The sequence below is a fragment of the Myotis daubentonii genome, chromosome 2, assembly GCF_963259705.1.
Source record: "Myotis daubentonii chromosome 2, mMyoDau2.1, whole genome shotgun sequence".
In the NCBI taxonomy this organism is placed as follows: Eukaryota; Metazoa; Chordata; class Mammalia; order Chiroptera; family Vespertilionidae; genus Myotis; species Myotis daubentonii.
Window position 1 is genome coordinate 90,305,961 of NC_081841.1, and position 23,478 is coordinate 90,329,438.

The 23,478-nt window shown below is 39.0% G+C and overlaps 1 protein-coding gene across 2 annotated transcripts in view; it reads right to left on the bottom strand.

The window, feature by feature from the left end:
• EEA1 (early endosome antigen 1) overlaps window positions 1–23,478 on the bottom strand; it is a 172,804-nt gene that overhangs the window by 30,369 nt on the left and 118,957 nt on the right. For both annotated transcript variants that reach the window (XM_059683773.1, XM_059683772.1), the window contains 5 exons: window positions 17,075–17,275; window positions 15,975–16,088; window positions 8,389–8,544; window positions 5,975–6,114; window positions 540–870 (listed from right to left, as the gene is read on the bottom strand). In XM_059683773.1, the coding sequence (XP_059539756.1) occupies window positions 540–870; window positions 5,975–6,114; window positions 8,389–8,544; window positions 15,975–16,088; window positions 17,075–17,275 (942 nt within the window). The remainder of the gene's footprint in view (window positions 1–539; window positions 871–5,974; window positions 6,115–8,388; window positions 8,545–15,974; window positions 16,089–17,074; window positions 17,276–23,478) is intronic.

Here is a 23,478-nt window from a genome sequence, read left to right on the forward strand (position 1 = left end):
CCTGTCTGGATCGGGCCTACGGGGATTGGGCTCCCTCCTGTCTGGATCAGGCCTGCAGGGATCAGGCCAAAACCGGCTATCTGACATCCCCTGAGGGGTCCCGGATTGCAAGAGGGCACAGGCCAGGCCTCTAGTATTCAATCAATATTAGAAAGTTTATAGTACCAGAATTAAGAGTCAAGCTCTTTCTTGTCTTTTTTCTTTCACAGATACTTGAATAATGTTTTAACTAGTAGCTATATTCTCTGTGGAAATGTCTCTGAGGACAAACCTGCTTCAGTCTCTCCCAAATCTCTCATCATACTAGCAATAAAATAAGATTGTACATCCAACTGAAACCCTGGGTCTTCGAAAAATTACACATGCATATGCCAATATCTTTTCCTCAGGTTAAGCAATCCCAATTCCTTTCCTCATAAGAACTATTTAAATCATTTAAATGTAGGACAAAATGTCAACAATGAATTAAGTAGAAAAATCAGTACATCTTAGTTTAAAAAAATCACTTCTACCTAAGAAAGCAAATGTAAACAACTAACCAAATCTAATATAGCAGCCTTTCCTTTCTGATTTTCCTTTTCAAATTCACTTTTGGAGTTCTTCAAAGAATCAGAAACTTTTGATAATTTCTCTTTTGCTGCAGAAAGTTCTGCCATTAGAGTTTCTTTCTCCATCTTCACTTTTTGTAATTCTGCTACTGCTGTTTGAATTTTGTTGTTCAATTCCTTGTGCTGCATCTTTGCATCTTGACTTAAATTTTCTATTTCTTTTTTAAGAGTTGTTTTTTCTTCCTCTTGCTTGGTAAGCATTTGCTTAATATTTTCAAGGGCTTCAGATTTTTTCTGTAGGTCCAACTTTGTACTGGATACTCTAAATAGACAAGAAACAATTTCTTTAAATGATGCATAATTTACCATCCCTAATATAGCATTAAAATTAATAAATTAGTATTGAGCTCTAAAACTTTCTTGCGTAGTTAATAAGTAAAAAAAAAAAAATTAAACGTCATAAAATCACACAACTAAAAAATGCTTTAAAACACATATTGTGATCATTTAACAGATGATAGTTTTTCTCAAGTCAAATAAATCAATACCATCTAAGCTTCCTGACTTAATTCAGTCTTATCCACAACAATGGATCAAAAATAAAATTAAAACTCTGCATATAACAGACCCTCTAGTCTATAATAGCCAGAAACTTTCCTATTTATTGTGTTATCCCCCAAGCACATAGAGAACTTTGCCTCTTTTCTTGAAAACATAAAATACATTAACCCAGAAAAAATAAGTTAAAAAAAGAAATATTTCATTTCAAACAAAGAGGAAAGACAAATGATTTACTTTAATCCTAGAGTTTAGCAGATTATACAAGAGATTTGTTATCATTTGTTCATTAACTTAAGTTTTCTATCCCTAAATGAATAAAGTGCAATATTAGGAAATGTATATATAGCTTTAGGAAAATTAAACTAAAGACTTTCATTATTTTCATAAAAGAAACAAAATTATATATATATATATATATATGTGTGTGTGTGTGTGTGTATGCATCAAAAAACACATATTAAATATCAAGCATTTTTTTAAAGTGAAAATAAACCAGATGCAAAGTACTAATATTTCTTGAATGCGTACTATTGCCAACGTATTTTATAAACATAAATTCAATAATATGGTGAAGAGAGGTTGTTAAAAGATGTACTAGCCACATATTTCTCAGAAAGTGATAGAATAACCAGAGGAAAAAACTGGTAATATTATAGAAGATTAGAACATTATTAACCACCTTGACCTAATTAATATTTATAGAACACTTTACCCAAAAACACATAATAAATTAAACAAGATAAACCATAAACTGGGCCATAGATAAGACAGTGTGAAAAGTCTCAATTTTACCAAATATTAGAAATCAATAACATATCTATAAAAGCCCCAAACAGCTGGAAAATAAACAACATATATATTTCTAAGTCACCCATGCATCAAAGAAGAAATCACAAATGATATTAGAAAATACATTAAACTCTACAATAATGAAAATAGATTGTACAATGTGAGTTGAAGAGAAAGAGTTGAATGCCTAGATACTGATGTGCCTTGAGAAAGGGGAGTCCTGTACTCCCTTGATCAGGGGTGAGGTTTAGTCAAATCCCAAACATGTTTACGCAGCCCTCCATTTCTAGCACTCTAGATATAAGAAATGTTTGCATTTCTTATTGGGGTAGGAAAACCTTAGTACTAAAAGGTTTTCCTACCCCAATATGATGTGGAAGCCTCTGAGTGAGTTCTTAACCATGAGAATAGAACACAGAGTGGAAATGGGTCCATTTCCATTAAGCCCATTAGAAATGAAAAGAACCACAGGTCTATAGGGGCTTTGGGAAAGAGAACAAGAACGACACAGAAGTGATCTTCACGAATCGATAACTGAGTTCTAAAAGTAATAAACCAACCATTCAGTTGGTGATATAAAGGATCAGATGTGCTCCCCAAATACATAGGCACTAGAAACTATGATGCTAACAATAAGAAAAAAATGTCATTTGAGGCACAAAATGTAGCTCTATATCCCCAAATTCAAATTATCAGGACCCAATTTACTAGATGTGAGAACAAGAAATTTTCATCATCACTTCCAAAACAAAAATGAAACCATGAACTCAGGAAACAACATATTAACTCTGATGTGTTTTATTTAATTTCCCAGAAGGTCATTTTCCCAGGCTTTCAGCCTCCAACTTTACTACTGAGTCAAGGAACCTAAATCCCTTTGACATAGATGAAGTCTGTCAACTCAGAGTGGCCTACTTGGCATTTAGAGACAAAGACTACTGAAGTGTGACTGCTCACAGCCCTCCTAAGAAGACTTTCAAATGAATGGGGTGAAACTGTTTCTATCCATCAAAAGTCTGGTGAGTTATGTGTCCACTGAAGATCTCATAGGAAAATCCAATCCAACCATCAACATCAAAAACAAACTAGGCAAGAGACTAACTCTACCTTAGGACCAAAGAAAGATGTCTCAGTTCGGTACTTTTATGGCTATATGGCAGGTGAAGAAAACACTAAAGATAGGAGGAGAAATAAATGAAATAGCAAACTGACAAAGAAAACCAAATTAAAAGTTTTTTTAATAAAATTTCTAAATCTCTAATTAGGTTGATCAAGAAAAAAAGAGAACACAAGTTACATTAAGAATAATGAGAAATCACTACAGATCCTACAAGACCTTAAAATAATAATACAGGGTGGGGCAAAAGTAAGTTTACATTTGTTTGTATGGAAAATACTATAATAATTAATAAAGAACAAAAGAATAAACTTATGTTTCACATACTCACAACTGTACACCTACTTTTGCCCCACCCTGCATTATAAACAGCAGTATATCAATAAATTTGAAATTTAGATGAAATGCACAAATTCCTCGAAAGAATTACCAAAACAGATCCAAGAAATACATTAGAAAATAAAAATATTCCTATATCTATTAAGAAATAAATAATATCCATCTCATACAAACTCTTTCAGAAAGCAGAGGAAGAATTACCTTTTTTAAGACCAATATAACCATTATTTCAAAACTTTGACAATGACATTAAAAGAAGATTACGTGGATGCATGTGAAATTCTAAATAAAATAGTATCTAGTTAAATACAGCAATATATAAAAAAATAACAATATGATCAAGTAGGATTTATCCCAGGAAAGCAAGGTTGGTTTAAAATTTTAAGATTAATTAATGTAATTCACTATATAACAGAATAAAGAAGAAAAAATATATGATCGTATCAAAAATGCTGAGAAAGAAGTTGATAAAAAATCTTTAAAAATCCTTCTTTATAGAAGAAAATTATCTCAATTTGATAAAGGAATGTAGGAAAAACCTATAGCTATCCTCTAAATTGAAGATAATTTATTTTTTCCCACCTAAGATTGGGAATACTGCAAATATATCCACTATTACTATTTATATTCATAATTTTACTGCAGGTGTCAGCCAGCAATAAGTCAAGTAAAAGACATAAAAGGCCTGAAGATTGGAGAAAAAATAAAAGTGAAACTATTGTTATTCACAGATAACATGATTATCTACTTAGAAAATTCTATACAAAATAATTATTAAAACATGAAACTGGAATTAACAAAGTTAAAGGATAGAAAGTCAATCTATAAAATTCAATTGTATTTTGTACTATTCACAATCAATCAGATAATTAAATTTTAAAAAGTAATTCCATTTAAAATAGCATTGAAAATGTAAAATATTTAGAAATAAATTTAACAAGATATGCAAAATTCTTATTTTAAAAATGATAAAATGTTGCTCAGAGAAATTAAAGAAGACCTAAATCTATAGAGATATACCATGTTCATGGATTAGAAGACTCAATAAAGTTTAAATGCTAAATTCTTGCAAACTGATCTAAAGATTCACTACAATTCTAATCAAAACCCAATAATTTTATTTGTAGAAATGGACAAGTTAATAATAAAATTTATATGGAAGAGCTGTCATTCTTTTTACATATTACTGTATGAATTTAGAAGAGTCAAGACAATCTTGAAAAAAAATAAATTGGAGGACTGATACAACCTAATATTGAGATCTACCACAAAGCTGCAAAAAAACAAACAAACAACAACAACAAAAAAAAACACAACATAGGGTGGTATTGGTTTCAGGATACCATATAGATTACAGACCAATGGCACAGAATGGAGTCCACAAATAGACCTACATCTATTCAGTAACTCACTTTTGACAAAGGCCACTCAAGGGGAGAGGAAATTTTTTCTCAACAAACGTTACTATAACAACTTAATGTAAGGAGGAAAAGGTGATCCTGGACCCCTACCTGAGACCTCACACAAAATTAAGTTCAAGGTAAATCCTAGACCTAAATGTAAAAAACAAAACTATAAATACTTCTAGAAGAAAACATAAGACATTTCTTCATAAACCCTGGGAATAGCAAAGATTCCTTAGAAAAAACACAAGACACTAAACATAAAAAAAAAAAATTACAAATTGAATTTAAACAAAAATTAGGATTTCTATTCATTGAAAGTTAAACCAAAAAATGTAAAGCAAAGCTGCTAGGAAAAAAAGGTTTTAAAATGTGCTCATACATATATGTAATAACTTAATCAATAAAAAAAAATTTAAAAAAACTGTGCTCATATATATAGACAATTTGTGAAAATGCATCTTAAAGCTAAAATAGATCATTTCTTACAATAAAGTATATATTCCCTACTTGGCACAGTGCCTCAAAGCAAAAGCCTGACTGCTCTTGGCTGGTTATATCTAAACACCCCTCTATTTTGTTATTTTACATTGATTTTTGCAAATTGATGAACAACTCAAAATAACTGCTTTAATCCAGAGAAATGAGTACCACATTACTGCTGAAAAAAGACTAGATAACTCAACTTTTCAGTCCTTACTATTGAAGGTAAATTTAACCATATTATAATGGCCTTATTTTTTTTAATTTATTTTCCCTTTATTGATTAAGATGTTACAAATGTGTCCTTATCCCCCCCAATGTCCTCTCATCCCCCCAATCCTGCCCTCACCCTCACCCCCTGTTGTCCATATCCATCGCTTATGCTTATATGCATGCATACAAGTCCTTTGGTTGATCTCTCCCCCTCACCCCCACCCTCCCCTACCTTCCCTCTGAGTTTTGAGCATCTGATTGATGCTTCTCTGTCTCTACATCTGTTTTTGTTCATTGGTTTATGTTGTTCATTATAATCCATAAATGAGTGAGAGCATGTGATGGCCTTATTTTTTCATTTACATTATTATTAGTTGTTTATACACTCAACACAGAGAAACATTTACTAAATCTTTAAGCACCGTGATAGCAAAATTAAATTTTAAGAATTTAAAATTAAATTTAGATTATAAATTATAATACTTAGATTATAATCTTCCCCCTTAAGTGGTTAAGCTTACATTTCTTTCTCCTCTTCTAGTTGTTTAGTCAATTCTGTGACTCTAAACTCTAAATCTGTGTTCAGCTGTCTTTGCTGTTGTAGATCCTGCAAAGCTTGCTCCTTGCTTACTTTGACTTCAAGAGTATCAGCTTCTAATTTCTATGGAAAAAATATAACATAGTAACCATTTTAATGTCAAAAATTATTTTAAATATTATAACATTTTTGTTTTATACTCAAATTAGTATTTACATAACACACAAAAATAGCCATAAAGTACTTAAGTAAAAAATACATTCTGAAGCCATTACTGAGAAAAGGAGCCATTTATCTTGAAATCCTCCAGAAGAGCTAGCAGCAGGCTTTATACATGATAGTCACTAAGTTTTTACTTTTTAAATTATCTGAAAAGAATAAACTTAAAATAATTATACCTATAATGAGTATAAATTACTAATTCAAGTATGGAAAAATAAGTAAAAAGTTCACATATGGGCCCACTTAAAATATATGTATTATCCTTGCCCTGGTCAATGTGGCTCAGCTGGGTGAGCGTCATCCCATACACCAAAATGTCACTGGTTCAATTCTCAGTCAGGGCACAAGCCTGGGTGGCAGGCTTGATCCCCAGTAGGGGGTGTGCTGGAGACATCCAATGGGTGTTTCTCACATTGATGTTTCTCTCTCTCTCTCTCTCTCTCTCTCTCTCTCTCTCTCTCCCTTCCTCTCTCTCTACAATCAATAAAAACATATAACTATATGTATTTATATTTAATAGATATATAAATAGATATATTTAATATAAGTATATATAAAATCTTCTGTGTTTACAGTTAACAATGATATAATTATAGATATTCAAACTAAAATAAAGCTGTCACATCATCCTTCTGATTAACACCTATTGACCCTAAATATAAAGCCAGTTAAATTCCTGATTTTGTTTCTTTAATCTATTGGTCTAGAGCAGTGGTTCTCAACTTTCCTAATGCCGCGACCCTTTAATACAGTTGCTCATGTTGTGGTGACCCCCAATCTCATTGTTACAAATTGAACATAATTAAAGCATAATGATTAATCACAAAAACAATATGTAATTATATATGTGTTTTCCGATGGTCTCAGGTGACCCCTGTGAAAGGATCCTTCAACCCCCAAAGGGGTCGCGACCCACAGGTTGAGAACCGCTCGTCTAGAGACTGTTCTTCATAGTGTAGTTTCTGTCCATGCATATACATATAACTGTGTATATTTTTACAAATTTAAAAGATCAAGCTGTTAAGTATATAGGTTAGATATCTATATGCAATGTATTTTCTTACATAGGTATAATAATTTTGCACTCTATTTTATAAACTAATCTAGGTATCTGTGGCTCTTACTTGACACTTATTGGATAGCTAATATAACTAAGATTAATTCTATAACAATATATTGATATAAAACATATGGAATACTCTATAAAATAATAATTACAAAATGTTAAAAAATCTGATAAATACAATAGACACTATTGTTTCTAAAAAACTATTTTTAAAAGACACCCAAATAGAATTCTCATTAGCCAGTTTTCAATAAAATCGTTTTTTCTGTTCAACTATTATATACGTTTTTCATTACCATTACCACTGGCCATAAAGAAAAGAAAAAGGAACTCACAATGAGAATTGTAAATGTAATTCTTTTTCCATGTTATATTGGTGTGGCTGTGTATATATACTGTATATGTACACACATATACATATGCATATCCCATGATTGCATAATTATACAGAAGTGTGTCATCTGACTATGAAGGTATTATTTATTTAGATATATATAAACTTGAGAAATTTTTGTTTAACTGAAAGTTCCAATTTAAAGAACAAAGTACTTAGGTCAATGCCTTCTAGGATATGTCTTTTAATTTAATCTCTTTAGTAAATCAGCACTTTCCCTTGGAGTTGTGTTAAAATAAGAAGCAGGGTATCACAGAATAAATTTATTATTAAATTAGGAACAAAATCCAAAGGGTATAAATGTAAAGTTTAAAAAAAGGAAAAAGTCTACTATATCTTCAATATTATACTGGAATAAGGAGGTAAGGAATGGAAATGATAGAACAAAAGAGACTTCACACAAAAAAAACAATTAAGTTCCTTGTAATTATAGAGTAGATCCCTGATTGACTGTCTCTTTGAAATACTAGTTACACACTACAATGGAACCAGTATAAATGTTAACTGTCAATTGTAAAAGCCATCAGCTAATGAAGAAATCAAAAGTAAATGTAGAATTCAAAATTAACACATAAAAAATTATAATTTTTAAAATTTTTATATCACAACTTCCCCTTTGTTCGCAAATGTAAAATATTTGATTCCATCCAAGTCATCAGTTTCCATTGCTACAGCTGTGAAAAATATTGCTAAATTCAATTTCTTTTGTACAAACCTTAATATGACCTTCTAATTCTTCAGTTTTCTGTTCTAAAGACAGGTGTTTCTCTTTATATTCTTTAAGATGACCTTCTAATTGACTGCAATGTTCTTGCTTCTCCTGCAATTTTGTAGTGACCTGATCCAACTGAGTAGTGATCTTATTTAACTCCTACAGAGAAATACAAGTGAAGAAAACTTTGGTAAGGCTTACTTTACTGTAGTGTCTAAATGTTTGGTCAAACTAAAATTAAAACTCTAATTTTATTTATGAAACTATCTGGAGTAAGATCACAGGTAAGTCTAATGATAATTCAGTGATTAAATTTACCCACCAATCTAAAGGACCTGAACTGAACTTGTGCAGAGTCTGAGATACTAAGTTTATATGCATAAACAGTTCAATAACTTTTTCTAGGAAGCCAAAAAATACAAAAGAATAATAAACAAGCAGAAATAATTATTTTATAATAAAATGTTTTCAATGTTCAAGACACCATTTTCAAAAATAACATTTAAAAAAATGATTACATCTATGATACTTGTTCAATTCAGTAGGAATATCTAGTTACACAGAAAGAACAAAATAAAAATTACTAATAAATTCACCACCCACAGATAAACACAATTAATATTCAATAACTTTTCTTCTAGACTGTTCTGTGTATTAGTTTCTGTTTTTTTATTTCAACTTTTCAAATAAAAACAGGAACTGATTTTACATACTGTTTCACTGTAACCGCCTTTATACTGGGAGCCCAGCGCACAAAATCGTGTGGCGCTGCCCACCCACCCGCCGCCCTGCCTTGACACCTGAACCTGTCCAGGCAGCGCTCCAGCGCCTCTGGCCTAGCCCCCAACCCCTCTGGCCTTCTCCTGCTGCTTCAAGCCCCACCCTCAGTCTCTCGAGTCCTTGGACTGGTCCCGCCTTCTCCGGGTGCCTCCCCACTTCTGCCCCATCTCCGGAGCAACACAGCAGCTCCGCCCTATCATGGTGCCAGAGGAGACATGGAAGCCTCCCGCCTGCTGCGCTGTGCTCCTTCCCCTGGCAGGGGGGCGGCAGGGCACTCTGAGTGCAAGTGGTGAGTGGCGAAGGACTGGTGAGGGGGGCGCTATGGGCTCTCACCCCCACCCTCCCCGGCATGGGATAGTCCCACCTCCTCTGGGTGCCTCCCCGCTTCCGCCCTGTCTCCGGAGCAACGCCCCGCGGTGCACACAGGCAGCCTCCTGCTGATTGGAGCTAATAAAGAGCTAATATGCTAATGATCTGGTCTTTACACATTATGGCATCCCAACAATTAGCATATTCGTTCTTTATTAGTATCCTATCTAATAAAGAGGGAATATGCTAATTGACCCTCACATTGTCACAAAGAGGGTGGCACCCACAGACAATAAAGAGGGAATATGCTAATTGATTGCCCTGCCTTCAAAGATGGCGACACCCACAGCCAATAAGGAGAAAATATGCTAATTGACTGCCCTGCCCTCAAAGATGGCAGCGCCCAAGGCCACAAGATGGCCGGCAGAGGAGGGCAGTTGTGGGTGATCAGGCCAACAGGGGAGGGCAGTTAGGGGTGACTGGGCCGGCAGGGAAGGGCAGTTGGGGTGATCAGGCCAGCAGGCAGAAGCAGTTAGGGGAAATCAGGCAGGCAGGTGTGTGAGCAGTTGGGAGCCAGCAGTCCCAGATTATGAGAGGGATGTCCGACTGCCTATGGGATTGGGCCTAAACAGGCAGTCAGACATCCTCCGAGAAGTCCCAGATTGGAGAGGGTGCAGGCTGGGCTGAGGGACCCCCCACCAGTGCATGAATTTCATGCACTGGGCCTCTAATCCTATATAATAAAAGGGTGATATGCAAATTGACCCTCACAGCAGAACGACTGGGAGTGACTGGTCACTGACACACACTGACCACCAGGGGGCAGACACTCAATGCAGGAGCTGCCCCCTGGTGGTCAGTGCACTTCCACAGCGGGAGCTCTGCTCAGCCACAAGCCAGGCTGCTGGCTGCCAGCACAGCGGTGGTGGTGGGAGCCTCTCCCACCTCCTCAGCAGTGCTAAGGATGTCCGACTGCAGCTTAGGCCTGCTCCCTGCTGGCAAGTGGGCATCCCCCGAGGGCTCCCAGGCTGCCAGAGGGATATCTGGCTGCCAGCTTAGGCCCGATCCCCCAGGGAGTGGGCCTAAGCCAGCAGGTGGACATTCCCCGGGGGGGTCCCAGGCTGTGAAAGGGCACAGGCCGGGCTGAGGGACCCCCCCCTCCCCGCCCAAGTGCACAAATTTTTGTGCACCAGGCCTCTGGTAGATAATAAAAGGCTAATATGCAAATCAACTGAACAGCAGAATGACCAGTCGTGATGCGCACTGACCACCAGGGGCAGACGCTCAATGCAGGAGCTGCCCCCTGGTGGTCAGTTCACCAGAAGCTGGACTCATGGCTGGCAAGCACAGCGGCAGTGGTGGGAGCCTCTCCTGCCTCCGCGGCAGCACTAAGGATATCCGACTGACGGATTAGGCCCATTCCCCAGGGTTCCTGGACTGCGAAAGGACACAGGCCAAGCTGAGGGACCTCCCCTGGAGTGCACCAGGCCTCTAGTTGTTACATAACAATGCATCTTGAAACTATGACATTTTCTAAAATATGATTATACTTGACTGCATAAATTTCCATTTTATTATACAGTCCATTTTTATCCAAATATCCTATTTCATTTTATTTTTAAGTTTATCTTTATTGAAAGTATTACAGCTATCCCCCTTTTGCCCCCCATTTACCCCCTATTCCCTGCATCCACACCCTCTTCCCCAGGCCTTCAACTCACTATTGTCTGTGTCCATGAGTTATGCATATCTACATATATATATAAAACCCTAATATGCAAATAGACCGAACAGCAGAACAACTGAACAACCAAACAACTGATGGCTGTGACATGCGCTGACCACTAGGGGGCAGGCATGTGAAACATGGCAGGCATTGGCAGCAGGCGGCAGAGCGTAGAACATGGCAGACATCAGCGGGTGTGAGTGGCGGCTGTCCGCCCTGATTGCCCCTCAGGGCTTCTCCACCGCCCCCTGCTCCTGAGGGGTGATCAGGGCTGGCAGATCTGCTCACATCCACTGAAAGTGCCGGCCCTGTTCACACCTGTTACTGGTGATGGCCCCAATCACTCCATGCCATCAGCGGGTGCAAGCAGGGCTGGCGCTGTCAGAGCATAGGAGCAGCAGCGGTGGAAGCAGGGCTGCCAGCAGACAGGGGACGGGGACTGTGATGGGAGGGGCCAGGTGGGGGCACAGAGGATGGACCAAGACCCACCCCTGTGCCCACCACAGCCTCTTGGCCCACAGTTCTTTTCAAGGTGCACTGGGCCCCTAGTATGCATATAAGTTCCCTGGTTAATCTCTCCCCACCCCACAATCCTTCCCTCTAAGATTCCTCAATCTGTTCCATGCTTCTATGTCTCTGGATATATTTTGTTCATCAGTTTATTCAATTCATTAGGTTCCACTATGAGTGTGAAGCTTGTCTTTCTCTGACTGGCTTATTTCACTTAGCATAATACTCTGCAGGTCCCTCGTTGCTGTCTCAAATGGTAAAAGATCCTTCTTTTTACTGCTGCATAGTATTCCATGGTGTAAATGTACCACGGCTTTTTTATCCACTCATCTGTGATGGGCACGGCAATTGGTCTGTTTCCAGATCTTAACTATCGTATATTGTGCTGCTATGTACATGAGGAGGGATGCATATTCTTTCTGATTGGTGTTTCGGGATTCTTAGGATATATTCCTAGAAGTAGGATCATTGGGTCAAATGGTAGTTCCATGTTTAATTTTTTTTAATTTAAATTCTTTATTGTTTAAAGTACTACATAAGTCTCCTTTTACCCCATTGACCTCTCCCCAGCCACTCACACCCTCCAGCACATGCCTTCACCCCACTACTGTCTGTGTACATTGGTTATGCTCATATGCATGCATACAAGTCCTTTGGTTGATCTCTTACCACCACCAGCCCCCCCCACCCCCCCCCCCCACACACACACACACAAACACACACACACTCACACATACTTTCCCTCTTAGGTTGGACAGTCTGTTCCATGTTTAATTTTTTTAGGAAACTCCATACTGTTTTCCATAGTGGCTGCACCAGTCTGTATTCCCAACAGTAGTGTATTAGGGTTCCCTTTTCTCCACATTCTCATCAGTACATTTATTGATTTGTTGATGGTAGCCATTCTGATAGGTGTGAGGTAATACCTTGTCATTTTAATTTGCATCTCTGATGATTAGTGACATTGAGCATTTTTTCATATGTCTCTTGGCCATCAGTATGTCCACTTTGGAGAAGTGTCTATTTAGGTCCTTTGCCCATGTTTTAACTGGATTGTTTGTCTTCCTTTTGTTAAATTGTATGAGTTCTTTATATATTTTAGAAATTAACCCCTTATCAGATGTATCATTGGCAAATATGTTCTCCCATACAGTGGGCTCCCTTTTCATTTTGTTGATGCTTTCTTTGGCTGTACAGAAGCTTTTTAGTTTGATATAGTCCCATTTGTTTATTTTCTCCTTTGTTTCCCTTGCCCTAGCAGATGTATCAGCAAACATATTGCTACAAGGGATGTCTGAGATTTTGCTGTCTATGGTTTTTTCTAGGATCTTTATAGTTTCACGACTTACAGTTAAGTCTTTTATCCATTTTGAGTTTATTCTTGTGTATGGTATAACAGAGATCTTGTGTATGGTGGTCTAGTTTCATTTTTGTGCATGTACTTGTCCAATTTTCCCAAAACCATTTGTAGAAGAGACTGTCTTAACTCCATTTATGCTCTTGCCTCCTCTGTCAAATATTAATTGAGCATAATGGCTTGGGTCAATTTCTGGGTTCTTTGTTCTGTTCCATTGATCTATATGTCTGTTCTTGTGCCAGTACCAGGCTGTTTTGATTACAATGGCTTTGTAATATAATTTGATATCTGGTATTGTGATCCTCCTACTTTATTCTTCTTTCTCAAGATTGCTGCTGCTACATGGGGACTTTTTTGGTTCCATATAAATTTTTGGACTATTTGTTCTAGATCTGTGAAATATGCCATCGGTATTTTTTTAAAATATATTTTATTGATTTTTTTACAGAGAGGAAGGGAGAGGGATAGAGAGTTAGAGACATCGATGAGAGAGAAACATCAATCAGCTGCCTCCTGCATACCCCGCACTGGGGATGTGTCTGCAACCAAGGTACATACCCTTGACTGGAATCGAACCTGGGACCCTTGAGTCCACAGGCTGACACTCTATCCACTGAGCCAAACTGGTCAGGTCATGCCATTGGTATTTTAATAAGGACTACATTGAAACAATAAATTGCTTTGGACAGTATGGACATTTTGATTATGTTAATTCTTCCTATCCATGAACATGGTATATTCTTCCATTTGTTTGTATCTTCCTCTATTCCTTTTTTCAAGAAATTCAGTTTTCTGAATATAGATCTTTTACCTCCTTGGTTAAGTTTATTCCAAGGTATCTTATTTTTTTATTATTGCAGTGGTAAATGGGATTGTTCCTTTTTCTAGTTTCTATTTCTGAGAGTTCATATTGGTGTATAAAAATACCATCAATATCTGGATGTTATTTTTATATTCTGCTACTTTGCCAAGTTCATTTGTTAAATCAACTAGTTTTTTGGTGGAGTCTTTAGGATTTTCTATATACAGTATCATTTCATCAGCAAATAATGACAATTTTATTTCTGCCTTTCCAATTTGGATGTGGCTGTGGCTAAAACTCCTAGTACTATGTTGATTGAGAGTGGTGAAAGCAGACATCCCTGTCATGTTCCTGTTCTTAAGGGAAATGCTTTTAGTTTTTGCCCATTGAGTATGATGTTGACTGTAGGTTTGCCATATGTGGCCCCAAATATCTTATTTTAGATTCTTATATTGCTACTAAACTTTCTGCATTTATTAACAGAGATACAAACAATATCCTTAAAGCTATGACTATTCCCTTAAAATAAAGGACTGAAAGTGAACTAGCATATATGAAAAATCCTAAAGTTCTTGAAATAGATTTCCAAACAGTTTCCCCTACCACCATCAAAAGATTGAACTAATATATACAACCCACTAGCAATGTATGAAAGTGTCTTGTTTTTCTAAACTATCTCCAATCCTTTAAGTGTTAATTAAACATATACACACATTTTACTTCTTTAAGGGTATATTCCATTGTTGTCTTAATATGCAACTGGTTCTTAATGAACTTGAACATTTGCTAATATAGTTTTGATCACTTTTTTGTAGGTTCACTTATTTCTTATGTGAAAGTGTTTTAAATATAAAAGCTATTAACCTTTCATCAGACATACTTCAAAAAATATTTTATTATTTTCCTATTAGCTTTAGAATTTTGTTACTAATATTTTTGGCAGATAAATTTTAAGCTTTTATGTGGTTATTCTTATAAATAATTTTTCTATTATAGTTTCTGAAACTGATCTTGTGTTTAGAAAATACATTCTAGATGTGTAAGTAAAAAGCAGGTTGTAAAATAACCTATATAGTGATTCTGTTTATAAAATAAAAATATCACTGTATGTGTGTGTGTGGTTTACTCAGTGCTTATAGAAGTCAGAAGGATACGTACCAAATTTAATAGCAAATATTCCATCTAGGGATTGGAGTTTAGGGTAAATATAGAAATCAATTTTGTTTTGTTAGCTTGATATACTTAGTATATTGTTTTTAAAATTTGGACCAACAACTAGTATTACTTCTCAAATAAAATATAAACTTTAAAACTGCCTATCTGGTGAAAAGTAAGAATAACCTACCAGCATTTTGTCCTTTTCCCTAAGAAGGAAGCTTTAAAAAGGTAACTTCTATATTCCCTCCAGCTCCAATGATTCCTACTCCCAAGAAAAGAGAGCAACTTTTATTATTGAGATGGAATGCATATTGCTCTTTTCTGCTTTCAAGTGATAAGTAAATCTGGTTTACAGCCCAGAATGTCTACTAAAAACATGTGAGCAAGTCTGTCTCTCTTTCCCAGTGATTGGCACTACATGGGATAGAGCAACAATTCAACAATTAAGACTGACTATTTCAGCTCCACACGAAGTTCTAGACTAGAGGAGAAATTATTAAGAAGGCCCAACCATAGATGCACTATAGGTGAGCTTATCAAAAACTACAAATGAGCCCAGCTAGTGTTGCTCAGTGGTTGAGCATCAACCTATGAACCAGGAGGCTGTGGTTCGAGTACCGGCCAAGGCACATGCCCAGGTTGTGGGCTTGATCCCCAGTAGGGAGTATGCAGGAGGCAGCTGATCCATCACTGATGTTTCTATCTCTCTCCCTCTCCCTTCCCCTCTCTAAAATTGATAAAAACATTTTTTTAAATGATATTTTTATCTTCATCTGTCTGACTCCTGCATCTACCACTTCAACTGGTTCTGAACTCAGGAAGAAATTAAGGGTAATAAGCAAGTCAATCACAACAACATAAAACTGAGTATTATCATTATATATGTTTACAATTAATTATCTATCAGAACATTAGGCTATGATGTAAACTGCATCAGGTCCCCCTACCTGCTGTTTATCTTGTAATGCATTTTGGGCTGTGTCCAAATGATTTTGAAGATCTGCTCTTTGAGCAGTTTTTGCTGCTTCTGCTGACAGCAATAATTCAGTTTTGGCTTTAACCTGTAACAAAATTTACAAGTCATTTAATCCACATTTAGTTATTAATTTCTTCTTGCATGGATATACATTGCTTTTGTCACTAAATAATTTAAAATTTTAAGTCATTTGGCAAAAAAACCCAAAGATTTAAATACTGAAAAATTAGTACGTGATATCTCACAAACAGAAAAAAAGTAGGAGAGAAGATTCCTAATAATGTTTGGATAAATGATAAAAAGATGTTCCTATATGTCATGGAAACACTTCTCTCCCTCTTAAATTGGACATCCACTAATTGGATTATCATATAACTCATCTGATAAATAATTATATTTCAAAAAGAAAGAAATGTATATCATTATATTCCAAGTTGTCATATTTTTTCTTATTTTCAGTGTAATTAATCTCCTAAAATAAAGAAATGTTTCTATAACTTTCTCTACTACAATATACATTAAGAAACCAATTATGAGAATGGAGAAAGAAGTGTCTTACTTCCGACCCCACAACTGACCCATTGAACAAAACTTCTATATTGGCCTATGAAAGAATATATATTTTTAAACATAATGGTACCATATACAGATATTTTTCTAAATCATACATTTAAAGTAAAATAAAAAGAAAAAACAAAGTCAAAAATATATTTAACCTAGAAATCTAAAAGTATAATATCAAACTATTTTAAACTTGAAAAACAATAATAAGAACTTCATGAAAGCAAGGCAAAAAGATCGGTAGTTTCAGTAAGTACAGTTTGCCAGAAGAAAGAGGAAAAAAAAGGCAAACAAGAAAGCACAACAAATTGTCTAAATACAGCCTTTATATAATTCTTATTCTCAATTTTTTTCCATTAATGAGAGAGGGAGATCAGGCCAGGAAGGGTGGGATAGGGATGGAGGTTCAAGGGATAGAAAGAGAGAGGGAAACAATACTTAAAATATTTGATGGCCTAAAGTTAGTGTTTTATTCATATAAATTCATTTGCATAATTCAATATTACTTACCTGTATGTCAAGCTGAGAGACCTTCTCCTTGCTTTCATTTAACTGACTATTTAATTCATTGACACTGGTTTCTAGGGAAAGGACCCGATCTTGTGCAGCTCTAAGATGTGCCTTCTGCTCTTGCACCTGGTCATGCAAATCCTCCTGGGCTTGTTTATGGCTTTCTGACTGATTCTTCAGCTTCTCTGTTAGCTGAGTTACCTACCACATTAGCAAAACTAATTATGAAGGGCACAAATGTATAACAAGAGCTAAGAAACCCAAATTCAAGTACTATGAGAATAAAGTGCTCTATGATAGGTTATCTTAAATTTTTTTCAAGAAGAATTGTTCACATCTTTCCAAAAATACGTAAACATAATATCTCAAAAGCGTAAGAAATAACATGAAATTCAGAGATTCCTACTATTTTAAATCCATCACTATTAAGCTTAAATTTACATGAAACAAAACTAACCGAATTGAATTATATAGTTTGAGATTTGATAAATATATGCACTCATTTAATCATCACCACAATCAAGATATAGAGAACATTTCATTACCCCAAAAAGTTCCCTCATGCCCCTATGAAGTCAGTACCCTCCACTCATCTCTATTTCCAATCACTGATCTGAATAATAAAAGTGCCCCATCTATTCTGGATAGTTCTAAATTGTTAGACATATGTATTAGAAATACTTTCTCCTAGTCTACATCTTGGCTTTTATTTTCATTATGGTATCTCTTGAAGCGTATACATTTTTTTATTTAGATGAAATCTAACTCATCTGATTTTGGGCGGGGGGGGGCTTCATTGAGTTTCATAAATGTGGATTTATATTTTTAATCAAATTAAAAGTTTTTTCAGCCATTATTTCTACTAATATTTTCCTCCTTCCCATCCTTCTGTGACACAAATTATGTGATATTGCACCACAAGTCATTAAGAAGGCATTACTCATTTCTTTCTAGCCTTTTCTCTCTGTGTGATTTATTTTGAACAGTTTTAATAACCTTCTCTTTATGTTCACTGATACTGTTTTCTACTTGCTTAATCTATGGAGCCCATCCAATGAAATTTTCATTTCAGATCTTTTTTAAATCTCTAGAACAGCAATTTTCAACCTTTTTCATCTCATAGCACACATAAACTAATTACTAAAATTCTATAAGACAACAAAAAATTATAGGGTGTCCCCAAAAAATGTATACACACTTTGAATAATTATAAAAGCAGTATTTATTAAAATACATTTCAAGATGTAATAAAATCAGCTGTTAAAGTGTACATATATTTTTGGGGACACCCTGTATAGTTTTTGCTGATCTGACCAAAAAATAGGTATAATTTTGATTCATTTACACTGGACAGCCATTGTTATGTTGTCTGTTGTCACTTTTTTATTTGACAATATAAGGGAAAAGAGATCAGTGCCCCTAACTAAAATAGTCAGGTATTGCATGTTTTAAAATTTTGGGGGGTACAACAGTTGAAAATTGCTGCTCTATAAGTTCTATTTGATTCTGTTTTATGGGTTCCACTATTTCTATTATTATAGTTGTTTTTATACCCATCTACACTAATAAAAGAGAAAAATGGTAATTGGCGTATGGCGCTACCCTTTTCATTGGCTAATCAGGGCTATATGCAAATTAACTGCCAACTAAGATGGCAGTTAACTGCAAACAAAGATGGTGGCTAATTTGCATATGTAGGCACAATGCAGGGAGGCGAAAGGGAAAGCAGGAAGAAGCCCCCTGCCACTGACAGTGATCGGAAACCCAGGGGGGAGCTAAGAGGTGGGGGGAAGGGCAAAGGTGGCCCCAGGGCCCCAGCCATGATAAGAGAATCAGGCGCCTTTGCCGCCCTGGCCAGTGATAGCAGGAAATAGGGGTGGAGCCAGCGATGGGAGCTGGGCACGGTCGAAGCTGGCAGTCCCGGGAGCTAGGGGTCCCTTGCCTGGGCCTAAAGTGGAGCCCATGATCGCGGGGCCGCTGCAGCTGCGGGTCCCCACTGCCCGAGCCGGACGCCTCAGCCAGAGGCATCCTGCAGGGGCAGGGGCGGAGCCCACACGATTGCGGCGCCCCCCGCTGCCACTGCAGGTCCCTGCTGCCCGGGCTGGACGCCTAGGCTAGAGGCGTTAGGCCTGGGCAGGGGCGGAGCCTGCAACCGTGGGGAGCTGGGGGCCCCCTGCCCAGGCCTAATGCTTCGGCCAGAGGTGTTAGGCCTGGGCAGGGGCAGAGCGGGAGATCGCGGGGAGCTGGGAGTCCCTTGCCCAGGCCTAACGCCTTGTCCAGAGGCGTTAGGCCTGGGCAGGGGCAGAGCCTGCAACCGCAGGGAGCTGGGGGTGGAGCCTGCAACCACGGGGAGCTGAGGATCCCCTGCCCAGGCCTGACACCTCTGCCGGAGGCCTCAGGCCTGGTCAAGGGGCCGATCCGGTGATTGGTGATCGGAGGGTGATGAGGGCCAGAGGCATCAGGCCTAGGTGGGGGGCGGAGCCGGGGATTGGAGGGATATGATGGTCCCCTTGCCCAGGCCTGAAGCCTGGGTCAGAGGCGTCAGGCTTGGGTGGGGGGTGGAGCAAGCGATCAGAGGGAGATGCGGGTCCCCTGCCCAGGCATGATTCCTGGACCAGAGGCCTCAGGCCTGGGCGGGGGTCAGAGCCAGTGATTGGGAGGAGATGGGGGTCCCCTGTCCAAGCCTGACACCTCTGGCGGAGGCATCAGGCCTGGGCAAGGGGCCGATCAGGCGATCGGAGGGTGATGGGGGTCTACGCCTCTGGCCGAGGCATCAGGCCTGGGCAAGGGGCAGAGCCAGCAATCGGAGGGGTCTGGGGGTCCCCTGCCCAGGCCTGATGCCTGGGCCAGAGGCATCAGGCCTGGGCTGGGGGCAGAACCAGTGATGGGGGGAAATGAGGGTCCCCTGCCCAGGCCTGACGCCTCTGTCAGAGGCGTCAGGCCTGGGCAAGGGGCCCATCCTGCGATTGGAGGGTGATGGGGGTCAACGCCTGAGGGCTCCCAGTATGTGAGAGGGGGCAGGCTGGGCTGAGGGACACTCCCCCCCACCACCACACCCAGTGCATGAATTTCGTGCACTGGGCCTCTAGTAAGTATATAAGCACTTTTTAAAGTAGTTGTCTGGTGACTCCATCATCTTTCCTTTCAGAGTCTCATTTCCATTGAATGATTGTTCTCCTGCTTACAGCTCACATGTTTTCTGCTTCTTCATATGCCCAACAATTTTTTTATATTTATTGTGACAGCTCTGGATTTTGCTGAATTCTTTAAAAAAAAAATGTTGACTTTTGGTCCAGCATTTAATGTACTTGTGGTTCAGCTGGATCCTTTCTAGGTTTGTTTTTATGCTCTGTTAGGTTGGACATACACTAGGTTTTTACTCTAGTAACATTAGAGATGTGACATCTCTGGATGTTTCTCTCTCTCTCTCTCTCCCTCTCCCTTCCCCCCTCTGAAATCAATAAAAACATTTTTTAAATGATATTTTTATCTTCATCTGTCTGACTCCTGCATCTACCTCTCCAACTGAGCATTCCATTCACCCACATCTTTCTTCTCTGACTGGCTAGAACTTGAACATCTCCCAGCCCTGTGAATTTGATAAATTTCCAGCCTTTAGCTCCTAATAATTATTCACTGCCTGGTCTCATGGAATCCCACCTTGTAGGCACAAAGCTTAATATTCAGCCAAACACTCAAGTGGATCCCTATGCAGATTTCTTCCCATGTTCTCTCCTCTCTGATATTTTTCCCTAAAAATCTGAGCTTCCTCAACCTCCCTGAACTTCAATCTCTCATTCCTCAATTCAGTAAGACCACTGTGTTTTCCTCAGATTTCCCCAATCTACACCACAGATTGGAAAATGTTTGCATGTCCAAAGCTGGAGTAGCTGAAAGATTGACTTCATTCATTTCTCTTCTCTCATGGATCAAAACCCTGTACTGCTTGTTATAAAATGTCTGAAAACAGTGGTTTTAACTTTATTTTCTAATTTTCTAGTTGTTTGTGGTGGTAGCACTAAAGAAGCACCAGTTCCTCCAACATGCATAGGCTTTTCTGGTCATAGTTAAACAATAAGCAATGTCAAGTTGCATGCTAGTTTACAACTAAAAAGTAGTCTTAAGAATCTTTCATAAAAATTGGTAACCAAGCCCAGACAGTATTGCTCAGTGGTTGAGCATTGACCTATGATCCTGGGTTTCAGGCTCAATCCCCAGTAGGGAGCGTGCAGGAGGCAGCTGATCAATGATTCTTTCTCATTTCTATCTCTCTCCCTCTCTTTTCCTCTCTGAAATCAATAAAAATATACTAATTTAAAAAAAAAAACTGGTAACCAAGGCTAATAACTTTGAGAAATCTGAGAAAGAAATTCTGTTATATTCTAATACCCAAATTAGGAAAGTGATGTGACCTACTAATACTTTAATACTTTCTCATTTAGATAATTATAATTCTCTCATTGGACAATTTTTCCACCAAAAAGCAAATATAATTATTTTTAGCTTGAAAAATATATTAAGCTGTATTTTATAAGTTTCTCTTAAACTATATACAAATATTGGACTAAGGTAACATCAAATTATTAGTTATATATTCCAAAGATATTATCAAAATACTACAGGTGGGGGAGGGGTTCCTCAGCCCAGCCTGCGCCCTCTCGCAGTCTGGGACCCCTCGCTCCTTACTGCCTGCCTGCTCGCTGCTACTTACTACTCAGCTGGCGGCTCCTTAGCGCTGCCACGGAGGCGGGAGAGGCTCCCGCCACCACCACTGTGCTTGCCATCCATGAGCCCAGCTTCTGGCTGAGCCACACTCCCCCTGTGGGAGCACACTGACCACCAAGGGGCAGCTCCTGCATTGAGCCTCTACCCCCTGGTGGTCAGTGTGTATCATAGCGACTGGTCATTCTGCCATAATGGTCACTTAGGCATACACACACACACACACACACACACACACACACACACACACACACATATATATACTAGAGGCCTGGTGCACTAAATTTGTGCACTCAGGGGGTCGCTCAGCCCAGCCTGCACCCTCTTGTAGTCCGGGAGCCCTTTGGGGATGTACGACAGATGGCTTAAGACCGTACCCTGCGGGGAGCAGGCCTAAGCCGGCATTCGGACATCCGTAGAGCTGCCACAGAGGTGGGAGAGGCTCCCACCACTGCTGCTGTTCTCGCCAGCCATGAGCCCGGCTTCTGGCTGAGCAGTGCTCCCCCTGTGGGAGCACACTGACCACCAGGGGGCAGTATCTGCATTGAGCGTCTGCCCCTGGTGGTCAGTGCATCATAGCGACCAGTTGTTCCGTCATTTGGTTGATTTGCATATTGGCATTTTATTATATAGGATATATATCCCATCTAATAATAGAGAAACATGGTAATTAACCGTAATTTCACTATCCTTCCCATTGGCTAATCAGCGAGATATGCAAATTAACTGCCAACCAAGATGGCGGCCGGAAGCCAGGCAGCTGAAGCGAACAGGAGGCTTGCTTGCTCCAGTGATAGAGGAAGCCAAGGTTCCCTGCCTGCCACTGCCGGCCTCTGAGCTTGCACTCTAAGCAACTATGTTGCAATTATAGAACCTAAACAAACCCCAGAAACCTGCTTTCAGCCATCAGAGCTGGAGTGAGCAGGACCGCAACAGTGTTACAATTATAGAAACCAAACAAACCCAGATACCTGCTTTCAGCAGCCAAGGTCTCAGAGCTGGAGCCGAGCCTCAGAGCTAAAGCTGGCTCTCAGTTCCAGTGACAGCCATAGAAGGTAAATAAATCCCAGAATTAAAAAAAAAAAAAAAAAAAAAAAGGAGAGGTTGGGAGCTTCAGTCACCCGCCAGCCTGAAAATGGCCCTCAGCCCCTCACTCAGACTGGCCAGGCACCCTAGTGGGGACCCCCACCCTGAAGGGGGAGTGACCAGCTGTAAACAGCCATCATCCCCTCATCCAGGTTGGCCAGGCACCCAAGCGGGACCCCCACCCTTATCCGGGACACCCTTCAGGGCAAACCAGCCGGCCCCCACCCATGCACCAGGCCTCTATCCTATATAGTAAAAGGGTAATATAAAAACTGACCCTAACAGCAGAAAGTCGGGAATTACTGGTCACTATGACACAAACTGACCACCAGGGGGCAGACACTCAATGCAGGAGCTGCCCTCTGGTGGTCAGGTCGCTCTCACATGGGAGGAGCTCTGCTCAGCCACAAGCCAGGCTGATGGCTGCCAGTACAGCGGTGGTGGTGGGAGCCTCTCCTGCCTCCTCAGCAGCGCTAAGGATGTCCGACTGCAGTTTAGGCCTGCTCCCCACTGGCAAGTGGACATCCCCCGAGGGCTGCTGGGCTGCCAGAGGGATGTCTGATTGCCATCTTAGGCCCAATCCCCCCCAAGTGCAC